The sequence below is a fragment of the Protomyctophum bolini genome, assembly GCF_963924005.1.
Source record: "Protomyctophum bolini genome assembly, chromosome: 21".
NCBI lineage: Eukaryota > Metazoa > Chordata > Actinopteri > Myctophiformes > Myctophidae > Protomyctophum > Protomyctophum bolini.
In genome coordinates, this window is record NC_137882.1 from 16,529,498 (window position 1) to 16,543,408 (window position 13,911).

At 42.3% G+C, this 13,911-nt stretch overlaps 2 protein-coding genes across 2 annotated transcripts in view; both read left to right on the top strand.

The window, feature by feature from the left end:
• Positions 1-2,967: 2,967 nt before the first annotated feature.
• Positions 2,968-11,779, top strand: LOC308336401 (patched domain-containing protein 3-like; the record flags this gene model as incomplete). The annotated part of the gene is made up of 6 exons (XM_080793765.1): positions 2,968-3,690; positions 3,932-4,053; positions 4,668-4,813; positions 6,461-8,037; positions 11,177-11,297; positions 11,727-11,779. 6 exons carry the CDS (start codon positions 2,968-2,970, stop codon positions 11,777-11,779), a joined length of 2,742 nt encoding a protein of 913 aa, XP_080649891.1.
• Positions 11,780-11,880: 101 nt separating this feature from the next.
• Positions 11,881-13,911, top strand: part of gpr158a (G protein-coupled receptor 158a) — a gene marked incomplete at its 5' end in the record, with an annotated part of 75,519 nt that continues 73,488 nt past the window's right edge. The window contains one exon of the mRNA XM_080793766.1: positions 11,881-12,797. Within this exon, the coding sequence (XP_080649892.1) occupies positions 11,881-12,797 (917 nt within the window). The remainder of the gene's footprint in view (positions 12,798-13,911) is intronic.

Genomic DNA, 13,911 nt, shown 5'->3' on the forward strand with positions numbered 1-13,911 from the left:
GCAAAGGTCAGGCCAGTCCTTACCCCTGCAGAGTCAGACCAAGAAAAGGTCATCCGTGCTTTTATCTCCTCCTGACTTTACTATTGCAATGCGCTTCATTCATGTATCAGCAAGGGAAAAATACAAAGAAACTAACTGATACAAAACAAATGGTGCTGCCAGACTTTTAAAACATACTAAACTGCTATTAAGTGAGCAAAATCACACAAATCCTTTCCTGTGAGTTTTTGAAGTATTTTTGTCCAACATTCAGTTTAGACATACTGTACGCTGCAGATCATTGATAGGCTCTTTGAATGTATTTTTCCCATAGCCTGTATCTGCTTAAGATTAATAATTAAATAAAATAATGCTGTCCGGCTGGCATTGCAGCCTAGGGTGCCCGGACCACCACGCCAAAGGCCCATGAATTGTCAGGCTCCTGCCCATACTGTATCTGTAAATTTTAACTCCATATGGTCACTGGTCACTGCCTGACGAGATCGTCCATTCAGGACCCTGCTAATGGTTCCAAAGTCTCAGCTTTGTCATGCACTAAGCATGACAGCTTGGGCTTTGGCAGAGCAGCCAGGGTCCCTCAGCTGTGGAACTCCCTGTCTGGGGATCTCAGGTAGGCAAACAGTGTTCTTCTCTTTAAATGAAATCTCAGCTTAAAAGACACTTCTAATGCACAGATTTATTTTTAACTTTATCTTTGTTACTGTAAAGCAAATTGTAACTTTTTTTGGCTTTCAGACATGACAAGTCTATGGACTTTTAATGTTTGTCTAATTCATGCACCACCAAAAATCAGCAAGACTGTAAAAATAAACAGCCCAGCTAAATCGCAGGTCATGAAGTCATTTGGGAGCATAGTCTATGGACTAGTCACTATGGTTTGCTTGATTGAATACTTTATTAGACAGGAATGCAAACTGGAACAGAATACAAGCAGGCTAGTCCCTGAAAGCTGAAGACCTTTCTGTTAGCTTCTGCCTTTTTAAATAATTTCTTCTGCACTGCAATTTAATTATCTTATTTTTCTGTATAATTTTAGCTTACTTTTCTCAAATGTCCTGTTTTCTTTTGCACTTGTATTACCACGGCTCTAATGTTTTGTGTAAATCACTTTGAATTTTCTTCTGTGCTATACAAAAATAACTTGCCTTGCTTTAACTCAGTGGTTCTCAACCCTTTAAGGCCATGACCCGCCAAAATAATCATATTTGAACTCCCCCCACCCCGACGAGCTTGGAATGTGGGAGTTGAGACATTACATTTGCCTTAATTGTTTTATTGACCTGTTATTTTCTTTATGTTTTATTGTCTCTGATGTTTCGATGCTTTGTTGTTTTTATGTTTTTATGATTACTGTTTTATAACCTGTAAAGCACTTTGTAACTATATGTATGGAAAGGTGCTATACAAATCAAATTCATTCATAGCCATGCGTTGCGACGTGTTGTGAGCTTGTTGTGAGCAGTTTTATAGTAGGCATAGTTTATTGTTACTTTTGATGCAGTAATGATTTGATGCAGTCTTTTCCTTTCTTTTCTTTCAAAACAAGCTATGTTTTCAACAGTTTAAAACTGACACTACAGTACGTATATTCCAGTTGGTGATTTACTAATTATTAACATAACAGTAGAGTATAGAGCCTTAATAGTTAAGCAAGATTTATGCAACAGCAATAGTTATGCAAACACATGAATAGACTACATACTTACTGTACATGTGGACTTACACTCTTTAGCATGAAACACTGAGCATTGCTGGTCATTAATGCTTATAGGCACTGTTGACATATTTGAGATGTTGTTGGCATATTGTGTATGGTTTTGCAGTACACAAGAGCTTCTCAAAGTGGGTGCTGTGGCACTCTGGGGTGCCTTAATGACGCAAGTCCAGGGGTGCCTCGGAATAATATTGATAATATATTAATATATTTGGAATTTATCAATGTCCCTTCAGTTTAAACAGACACGCTATAGTAAAACGGACCTGGGTTCAACTGTACTTGGTACGTTCTATTTCATCCTACAGTACACCAAGTCTCTTCACCAAATATAGCAGATATTAACCAGCTCACAACGCGGTATGATGAAGATCGGCTATTTTTTATAAATGTTCTTTTCAGTCTGTCCTATTCACTCCAGTTTTCCTTGTGACTTAACATAAGCTTTATGTAGGATACACACCTTTCCCCCAGAGATACAGTTATTATGACAAAAGGTGCTATAAAGTTTAATGTCATTAAGCGTTGCCATGGATGAAACAGTTATTTACAGGGTTGGGAACCCGAGCCAAAAATGTTTGAGAACCACTGCTGTAGTACACCACCACAACCTTTAAAATATTGCAAAACAACAGCTTTATGGCCTGTTCTGCCTTCCCCAGTCTGTGGAGTTCTGGCAGTAGAAGATTGGATATTAACTGACTTTAGTGTTATGATAAGTAATGTTTCGTTGGCTCATTTTTATCACCTTTTACAGCAAACATAAAGCCATGAGGACAACAGCTTCCCGGTTCCCCTAAGCTTATAATCCTATAGTAACCCTTTGAGTATGAAAGGATGGTTTGTGTGATATATTTACTAAGACTCAGCAATGGGAACACAAGACAATGCTAAGAGTTACTTTGCCTACAAAAGCATACTTGGGTTTGATACTCTGTAAACTGTGGCCAAGATGCTAAATATTGACTTTCCAAGAGTCTTTTGACTCACTAATCTGTAGTAACCCGGCCAAGCCTGTCCGTGAGCACAATTTATGGATATCTGCGAGCAACTATAGGTCATTAAGGAAGTACTTGACCCATACCATGACAAGAATGATATATTCCTGGAACACATCCCAACCTTTATTATTACTGTCAGTCACACCTTTGAGGGAAAACAATATATATAACCTTGTGCATATGGATTTTACAGGCTTCAAAGACACATGCATCAGCCTTAAGAGACCAACAGATTCTGCCAAAGCCTTTAGCATGGGATGTAAACGGACGGACTGCATTGAGAAGCCGCTCTCCCGCCTTTTTGAGAAACTTGGCTGGGCAGTGGGCTCGTACCCTGTCTGGTTTTTCATCGTACCGTTGGTGGTCTCTGCGGGTCTGGGAGGTGGCTTCTACTTTCTTAAAGACAGGGAGGACAACGACATCGAACGGCAGTTCACACCGAGGGAAGGACCCTCAAAGAAAGTTAGAGAATTCGTTGCGGAAAACTTCCCTTATGACGAGTCTTTGTTTTCGAGCCAGAGGCTGTACACAGAGGGCCACTACGCCTCTCTCATCATGGTGTCCACTGATGACTCGAACATACTGACCAAAGAAGCGTTCAAGGACATCATAACACTGGACAATAAGGTCAGTGACATCTCTGTTGTTGTGGACCAACGACATTTGAGCTTCAAGGACTTGTGTGCAAAAACAAACGGAGCGTGTGTTTCAAATGACATTCTGGGAATTATTAACTACAACGCGAGCAAAATAGAGCAAATCAACATTACGTTTCCTTTGTACACCACGGTGGAATCCAAGCAGACATTTTTGGGTTCGGCAATAGGCGGTGTTCGGAAGAATGTCAAAGGCACGGTGGAGTTTGCTAAAGCTGTGAAGCTCATGTATTTTCTGGATAATACCAAAGGCCCCGTTTTGTGGCTGAAAGAATTCCAAGACATATGTTCAAAGGAGGAAGACAATAAGAACATCAAGGTATGTCTGCAAAAATGGAAATTGTTTTATATTAACAATAACATTTTTCCACTGAATGTTCAAAGTTCAGGTTGTGTGGGTGTAATTGAGGTCATAATACCTAAAAGAAAAAAGAAAAATAAATGGAAATTAATGTCATGAAACCTTTAAAATCTCTCTAGAATCTAATTCAATAAGATTCTGAAGACATTCATAGCAGAAATATGTATAAATTACTTTTGCTTTTCATGTGCAACTATAGGTGGCCTACTATACATCCCAGTCCAAACAGGAGGAGATAGATAAACACACCCCAGATGGAATCCCGTTATTTTCCATCACATATGCTCTAGCCATCTCCTTCTCTGTCCTGTCCTGTCTGAGGTAAGACAGGTAACGGTGCAACAGCTAACAGTGAAGTAATCAATGTAATCGATTAAAAGCAGATCTACAAGCTCACAACACACCATGATGAAACTTTTTGAATGACACTGTTGTACGGTGAAATGAAAAATGTCACCGTTGTTAATCACCCTCCTATTTGATGTAGTTGATTATAAAAATAGAATAAAGAATGAATAATTTACATTGATTTGTTGAAATATAAAAGATAAAACAAATTTCATCCCATTAATCAAAAGATGAATCACTGAGAAAAAAATAGATAGTTGCAACCCTATTAGGATGTTACAACATAAGTAGCCTACAGTATATATCATTGATGTCGGGCAGAAACCTCTTATCTCCATATTTCAACTTGTTGTGTTTTTTCGTCCTATGTACGTAGTACTGGCTACAGCGTCACACAAAAGCATACAAAATAGCTGCATGCTGGAGCTATTTCTTTTAGCTATTTTTTTATCTGAATCCTGAAAAGTAACCGTTTTGGACATTCAAGGTTTCCACCCGACAGAGACAATATGAATAATAACGATGCCCAATAATATCTATGCTGACTGTGTCATTTGGTTCTGTCATTGCATGTTATGTTATTTTAGGCTGGACAACGTGAGGAATAAAGTGTGGGTGGCCGCCATCGGTGTCCTCTCCGCGGGTCTGGCTGTACTGTCCTCGTTTGGCCTGATGTTCTACATAGGAGTACCCTTTGTCATCACTGTGGCAAACTCCCCCTTTCTCATACTCGGTAAGATAAGATAAGAAGGCAATGCGTACATTTTATAATGTGCAATGAATGATGTCAAGATCGCCCTCTTTAACTTTAATGCTTAGTACTCTATACTGTACACACCACTGCTGCTCACTTGTGTGGTGCAGGTACAGTAAAGGTAAATCATATTTACCTTCAGTATATCATTGCCACCCGCAACTCATTATTGCATTATAATACGTTGCGGGTGGCATATAATGATGCTCTCAGAATCATGCTGAGGCTTCTGAGGTGGACAAATGCCAGACAGTTCCCACTCTGTCCTCAGGAATCTGATGTACAGTTTTATGTCGAGGCTGAAAGACAGATTGGTCTGTATAGTTGTTAGATGTACCTTTTTATGTTTCTTTGTTGTGTTGTCCCCTGTATTGTCTTTTATATGGATATATTAGAGTCTGAAATACAGATTGATTGATTGTATGCCAGAGCCCAGTAATTGGAGTCAAGAGACCTATTTCCTCGACCCACATTTGCTGTGGGTCATGATACCTGAATTTCCCCGCAGGATCAATAAAGGTTTATCTTATCTCATATGCTATAAAACATACACACTGCTTACATCCTCCAAGAATCAAGACAATACATGGGTTGAATTGGACTACCTACTCTGAGAAATAAATGCAATTATTGACTGCAGTGGTAGAAAAAGTACTCACATGTTTTACTTAAAGGACCACTTCACCACTTTTCAACCTATCTTCATTTAATTGGTCCTCACTCCTCAGTAATAATCATGAAAAAACAGCACATTTTTTTTCTACTCGGTCTGTGTCTCATAGGAGGGCTGTGGGCAGTTCAGAAACCGTCCTCCAGTGACATCATCGATGGGGAATACAAGCTAATAGAAACTGCAGGCTTTCTAGTCCTGAAAATTGCAATGCGAAAATGGAAGCCATCGTTCTCACGATAATGAAAATCTAAACATTTTTGTAAAAGAATCTTGTTTAAAAAACTGCCTAATGATGATGTCACTGGAGGACGGTTTCTGTGTCCACAGCCCTCCTATGAGACACAGATTGAGTAGAAACAAATCGTGCCATTTTATCATGATTATTAGTGAGGACCTATTATATGAAGATAGGTTGAAAAGTGGTGAAGTGGTCCTTTAAGTAAATAAATAAATAACACACACACACACACACACACACACACACACACACACACACACACACACACACACACACACACACACACAATACCGGTGTATATATATATATATATATATATATATATATATATATATTACTGTGTATATTACTCAGTTTAGTCTGTTACAAGTAAAAGCCTGGAATTCAAATGTATTGTTATCAAAATGTACTTAAAGTACCAAAAGTAGAAAGTACTTATTATGCAGAATGTCCCATTTCACAAATTTTCAAATGCAAAAATCTTCAAGCTCACATGAGCTTGTACTGTAGATCGTCTATTTTCAAATGGCCAAAATGTACAGGGCTGAAGCCGTTATATAATATATGTTTTGTAATAATAATCCAAATCTAACTAGCAACTAAAGTTTTCAAATAATTGTAGTGGAGTAAAAGTACAGTACTTGAGTAAATGTACGTGTTTACTTTACATTTAATTATTTAATAATCAGCTCATTGCACATTTTCTCCTCATCAGGAATTGGTGTTGACGATATGTTCATCATGGTGTCCAACTGGCAGCGCACCAAGGTGAAGGACCCGGTGCCCACAAGGATGGCCCACACCTACAAAGAGGCCGCCATGTCCATCACCATCACCACCCTGACCGACGTGCTGGGCTTCTACATCGGCCTCTTGTCCGACTTCCCTTCCGTCCAGTACTTCTGCCTGTACACGAGCACCGCCCTCGTCTTCTGCTACGTCTACAACGTCACCTTCTTCGGAGCCTTCCTGGCACTGAACGGGAGGAGAGAGGCCAGCAACAGGCACTGGCTGACGTGCATGAACGTTCCGTCCGAGAACCCTGACGACTCCTCTAAGATGTACAGCATCTGCTGTGTGGGAGGCGACTACGAACAAGTGACGGGAGCCGAGAAAGAACAGCCAGTGAATCGCTTCTTCAAGAGCTATTACGGCCCAATGTTGACCAAGCCGTGGGCCAAAGCCGTTGTGATCTTGGTATATGTGGGTTACTTGGCTGGAAGTATCTACGGATGCCTTCACCTTGAGCAGGGGACTGACCTTAAAGACTTAGCAGCTGACAATTCCTACGTCATAAAGTACTACGACAATGATAGGTGGTACTTTTCTAACTACGGTCCAAATGTGATGATTATTGTTACAGAGGAGTTCCCATACTGGGACGAAAACAAGAGGTCTGAACTTCAGGCCTGCATGGAAGACTTTAACAAACTGCAGTTTGTGGACAAGACTTTATATACATCCTGGCTTGACTCATATGGGCAATATGGAAAGAATGCAAATCTGGACCTTAACAATGAAACCATTTTCATGGCGAACCTTTCTCACTTTTTTAAATTGGCGCCAGAAATGAAGCAAGACGTCAACGTGGCAACAGGGCGAGCAATTCATGCTTCCCGTGTCTTCATCCAGACGGTTCACATCGCCAACGCCAGTATGGAAATCGAGATGGTCGAAAGTCTCGGAGAGACTACGAAGAGCTGTTCCCGAAGAAACGTGACCGTGAAGGTTTATCACCCGGCGTTCATTTATTACGACCAGTACGCCGTCATCGTGAGCAGTACCGTCCAGAACATCGGGGTCACCACCGGCGCCATGCTGTTAATCTCACTTCTGCTGATCCCCAGCCCGGTGTGCTCGCTGTGGGTGACGGTCTCCATCGGTTCGGTCATCGTGGGGGTCACGGGCTTCATGGCACTGTGGGGGGTCCGTCTGGACTCCATATCCATGATCATTCTGGTCGTTTGCATCGGCTTCACCGTGGACTTCTCCGCTCACATATCCTACAGCTTTGTCTCCAGCAAGGAGCAGAGCGCCGACGAGAGGCTGGTGGACGCTCTCTCTCTGTTGGGCTATCCCATCATGCAGGGGGCTCTGTCCACCATTCTTGGGGTCGTGGTTTTAGCCGCCTCCAAGAATCACATCTTCAGGACTTTTTTCAAAATCATGTTTTTGGTTATGATCTTCGGGCTGGTGCACGGTGTCACTTTTATCCCCGTGTTTCTCACATTGTTCACGTGCACTTCAGAGAAGCGGAAGCTTAAAGAGAGACCAGAAGAAACCCAAGCCCAAGTATTGCCATATGATGTTATGCGAGATAAAATTAAAACTGGGTCCAGTTTTGTATGTTATGACAACAAAGGTTTTATGACTGATCATTTTGGCTACTGGCAACAAAGCATTACTACGCAGCACACTAATTTCTATGTTATACAAAGCAAAATTATGAACTGTGGCAGTGATCCCGATTGTCCATAACATAATAGTTTATTTTGTATTTTGTTTATATTTGACTAAGTTATAATGAATTGCATTTTTATAATGAATGTTACATTTTTACAGTATATGAAATTAAATTCCAAATTCCATTTCCATGTTTTCTTTAAATATTTGTCATGTCATTTTGTCAGCTTTTTCATGTTTGAGCAGCTGAAATATATACAGTATATATTTGCACTTTTATGACGCTGCAAGCTTGTACTGTACATGTGTTGTTTTTGAACATTTTTTGAAGACTCTTGAAAGTGTTGATTTAGAATGCATTTGTAGAATCGGCTTCAGGTCTTAAGGGGTTGAAATAAACCAGTTAAAATATACATGTTCTATTTCACGGTGATCTTATTACCACAATATCTGCAGGTATACAGTACACATAAGGCCCCATTTCTCTAACAAGGGAGAAGCGTTTTAGAATAGGGATGACAGTCAAACCATCATGAGAGTCAATTGAACGTAAAAGTTTACCTGTGGGGCTTTTTACACATAAAGGCATGTGAGAGCTCAATGCCAGTATACATTCTCATGCATGCAGGGCCCTCGGCCATCTCCCAGCTCTGTCACCCTCCTCTGTCACGCCTGTCTTCCTTGACCGCTCCTGGCTGGGCCGAGATGTCTCTAGCCCACACAGCGTGACATGACATGCCCCTATGCACAGGAGAGAGAGAGAGAGAGAGAGAGAGAGAGAGAGAGAGGAAGAGATGGGGAAATGGATAGAGAGGGATCGAGGGTGAGAGATGGAGTGAGAGAGAGGGGGTGTATGGGTGAGGGATAAAGAGGCAGAGAAGAAAACCTGCGAGACGGAACTAATTGGAGAGTGGGGAAAAAAGCACCTACTATTTGGTTGCAGGTCCATCTTTCTCTCTGAAAACCAATTTTTGTAGGCCTTCTCTATATAGAGCACTGGTTCCCAAACAGTGCAACTGTTTTAAGTATATAGTAGTAGTGAAAATAGCTTGTAGATATGTCAAATTAATGTTCTTGTAGTGAATTGAACAGTGTGACAGTGGCCAATCTAGTCACATTATAAATAGTGTCTGTCTCTTTACGATGACACTGATAACACAGAATTGTGCAAGTATCTCTCTCTTTCTCTCTCTAGGTCGTCCTCAGATGGTCGCTTCCAGTCATCCCAGTTCTCCATACATCTGGCCAGTTCGTTGGTACTTTGCGCTCCTGCATCGCTCTTGAGTACGTCCTCGTTGTTTGCAGTAATCACTCACCAGTCCATCAGCTGGGTGAAGCTAATATAAAACTGAATTTGGATCGATACACGTCTGCCCTTGGAAGCAATAAATCATCTCTCACCTTCTAACAGATCAGATGATATTACAAACTGTGTTGGCACGTTATATGCTTTCATACAGAAAGTGGCACACATATTTCTTCTCTCAGAACAATTCAATTTGAATACTTACTTTTTAGGAAATCATTCAATGAATCATGAGATCTATGATTACACAATGATTATTTTGATCCATTAATCCATTTCAGTGCATGCAGTTATGCAGAAATATAGGCTACTTTAAGTACTAAATACTACTACTATACTGCTATAGGCTACTACTACTATACTACTACTCAGGGGTGGAAAGTAACTAAGTACTATACTGTACTTAAGTACAATTTTGAGGTATTTGTACTTTACTTGAGTATTTCCAATATCCAGTACTTCTACTGCTATACTCCACTACATCTCAGAGCCACAATTTGTACTTTTACTTCACTAATTATGTGAAGACTTTCTTATATTGTAGTTGTCAATTACTTTTGATGCAGTAGTGGTCATTTTTTAGTTTATTTTATTTTTTTCCCTTATTTTATAGTATATATTATATAGTAGTATAGTAGTATTATTATTTTTGTATTATACAAAGAACCAGCCCCTATGGTTCTTGCAGGTTAGTTTAGTTTATAGGCTACTCCTGGTTCTACAAGGCACCATTTGGGAAAAGGTGCACCTTTAATAGCTCTAAAGACTTTCCCTATATATGATTATGAAAAAGAACGTGCTATTTATCACCATTTGGGGTTTAAGTGTACAATCAATAATACAGTGAATTCACAAATGTGACAGCAGGGGGGAACTGATTGCTATAATCATTAGGAGGTCAAGCACAATCAATGAAATGTTGTCAACACATAAGTATACCATTCTTTTTTTTCTCCTATCGATTACGATGAATTCCAACATTCCAAATTGCTGATTCTGACTAGCCAATAGCCACATGTGCACATTGACAATGAATGAGAGTGAGTGACTGTGGCCAAAGCAGACATGAAGATCCCTTTAAGCTCCTATAATTAAAGTAAAATCTACAAATCTACTTACTCTTCGTCTCTTTTGATCTTAGATTAGATTCTTCAGATCTCATGGCTTTATTAAGTTAATTGGGAGAAAGAGAGCTTGCAGTGTTCGAATTCGCAAATGCACTGAAGTGAAACGGATCAGTATACAGAACGATTTTTTCTACTCAGAATGTGTCCTACAACCTCCAGTTGCCCCCCCACACCCCCCCCCCCCCCCTGAAAAGCATGAAATTAAATAGAAACATTGTATAGGATTTACGTGTATGTTGGTCAGCAGAATCGATGAGCGGCTCAAGACTCAAGAAACTGCTTGTGCTCATTACATAATGCCTACAGCCATTAGCATATAGGTTATACCGATTTAGCCCATTGACTTGAGCAGTGTAACTATATCTTTTAGTCAATATTGTGCATTTTTCGCGCACAGCATGCAGCTGATGATGTGCATGTATTCCCGAGGAAAGGCATGGCGACATGAGCACCTGCATGTCATGCATGACCCGTCGATGATTCAACAAAATCATATGGAATAAATGGATGGCAAAGCAATATAAGCCTTATAATAACCACAAAGAAATCTCCGAAAGGATTCTTTCTTCTTTTTTAATCACTGCGTGCACGGCAGATTATCGGCTCGGTCTTCTCTTGGCTGCTGTGTTATCTGGAGCGAAGGTTAGGCTTCAGCACTGGACAGCTCCTCTCCTCTCCGCTGCATCTCCAACCAACCGAACCCAACAACAGGCAGCGTATGATTGACACAAGAAACGACCATACGCGAACCGAGGACACTTCAGAAACACGGGATAGTGAGGACGAATGATGTCTTCATGCTTTAGTTACTGCTTGTTGTGACCGGGAAGAAGAGGGCGGGGTGTCTTCGTCGTCCAAGTGTGAAGTATCTAAGCCGGACGCCTTAAAAAAAATCTGATTTCTCCACTCCTTTCTATTCAGTCTACCATAGTACCATGAGTCTATATGTCGCCTGTCGGAGGACGTCAGCCGCGCATTAAACCCTGCCTTGGCTGTTTCTTGGGCTTTTATAGCAAATGGGGGCAGAGCAGAGGAGAAAACAGCTGCAAGAGGAAGGATATACTCACTCAACAAGCAATTAAGTCGGGAAAGGAAATATAAACTAACTGTGTGGTTTGAGACATACATTTTGTCTTATTTTCCAGAACGGACCGTGGTGGAGCTGGATAAGGAGAGGCTATCTACAGGTGATGTGTGAAGTGATGGTATAGACAGGGAGATCTGTCGTTTTGTCAGCGCTATACTATTAAAAAAAAGCAAAAAAAGCAGTAATTCAATTCAAACGTTTTGTGCACGGCGATGGCTCCTGTTTTCAGGTTCTCGTTACTGTTGCAAGTAGGCTTCGTGATCGGATCGAATCATAAATATGCAGCGGTGGAGCGGTCGGCAGACTCGGCGCAAAAACACATCAAAGAGATCAAATCTCAGCCACACATCCTCCACGGCGCTCAGCAGCCACATCTCCTTCGAGGCGCGTTCCGCCGCTCTCCAAAGGAGGCGACGCTACAGGCGCTGCCACAGAAGATAGACGAGCACCTTATTCCGCGGGTGGTCACGGCGTTTCTGCACACGGGGGACTCCAGCACGCTGAAGCACGCCAACTGCTCGCGGAGATACGAGCTCGCGTCCCCGCGCGGCGGGGGCCGAAGGTCGCACGCGACCCCGCACCCGTCCATGGGCAGTGTGCTGGACACGGTGCTGCACGCCACCAACTTCCTCAACATGATCCTGCAGGCCAACAGGTCCAGGGAGCAGAGTCTGCGGCGAGACATCGAGTGGTACCATGCCCTCGTCAGGAGCATCCTGGAGGGCGACGGCAAGATCCACCGGGCGGTGGTGACGTTCAACACGGAGCCGTCCGCCACCGAGCCCTCGGTGCTTCTGCAGGCGACGCGGGCCGGCGGAGAAATAGTGCTGCAGGACCTGTCCTCCGGCGCGGCCCACGACCACCTGAAGAACCGCACGGCGGAGACGCTGTGGTACCACGACGTCAAGGACAAGAAGAGGCAGCACTTCCGCAAGACGGTGCTGAGTCAGGACTTCGAGTCCCTCGACAACTCTCTGAAGAGGGGCGAGAGCTTCATCCCGGACAGGACGCACGTCAGGTGGTCGGCGCCCTACCTGGAGTGCGAGAACGGCAACTTCAACCCACGCTGGCTCTTGACCCTATCGGCTGGTTTCTACGGCCTTAAAGAGAACCTGGAACCAGATTTCAGGTGAGCTCATGCACGCACGCACCCACGCTGCACGCACACGCACGCAGGTACAGACACACACACACACACACGCACACGCACGCACGCACGCGCACACACACACACACACACACACACACACGACACACACACACACACACACACACACACACACACACACACACACACACACACACACACACACACACACACACACACACACACACACACACACACACACATTTTTAGATGGCCATTTGTATTTTAGACATCAGCCTGGAAAATGCTCAGTGGGTTGACACTTCTCTCCCTTCTGACAACAAGGTGCCCTGAGAGTCACCCTTCAGGTGCCGATGATGATGCTAAAAATAACCGCCGATGTTATGTCATCTCCTTATAAGGAAGTGATGCGTGCCCTTTCGTTGCTTTCTTTACAAAGGGTGCCTTAAGCAGCTGTTTACTTGCTGATGTCTGATGTGGTTAAGTTTTAGCAAACCTCTCTGAATGTGGCTAAAGCAGTGGAATTCAACATTTTTCAGACCATTCAAACATTCAACCACTTGTCTTCACCTCATAGTGACCTTTCACTCTGTACTTGGACTGAGCACACGCAACGCATATAGGGCTCAATTTTTGTCACCGCTAAACCCCTTATCCCTAAACTTCTTTGCCTTTTTTACTATTTTGAAAAACATTTTTTAATAGTTCAACTAGCCAATCTGCATTGACACGTTGTGAGCCATGAGCAACACCATGGTCACCAGCGCACGAGCAGGTGTAATAGGCCTACGATATAGGCTGGTGCTATATATGCCATGTTTATATCTGTGGTAGAATAGTCAAGTGTTGAGACTTCATATTGTGAGTGGCATCTTGTCAATGAATATTTAATCCAGATCTCTTGTGCAGCGCGTTCAATGAATCATTAATTGATACACTCGAGGTTACAGTAGCTCAGGAGGTGGCATGGATTACAAAAGATGCTGTAATAAATAACCCTGTTACTGTTGTTGTCATCGGCCTGTTCAGGTTGTTTCAGTTAGAGTATAGGCCTACAGTAGGCTACAAATTCTGCCTTTCAAAAGTGAGATGTAGCCTACTATATAGGATAGCCTATGCTGGTGTAGTTTCAAAA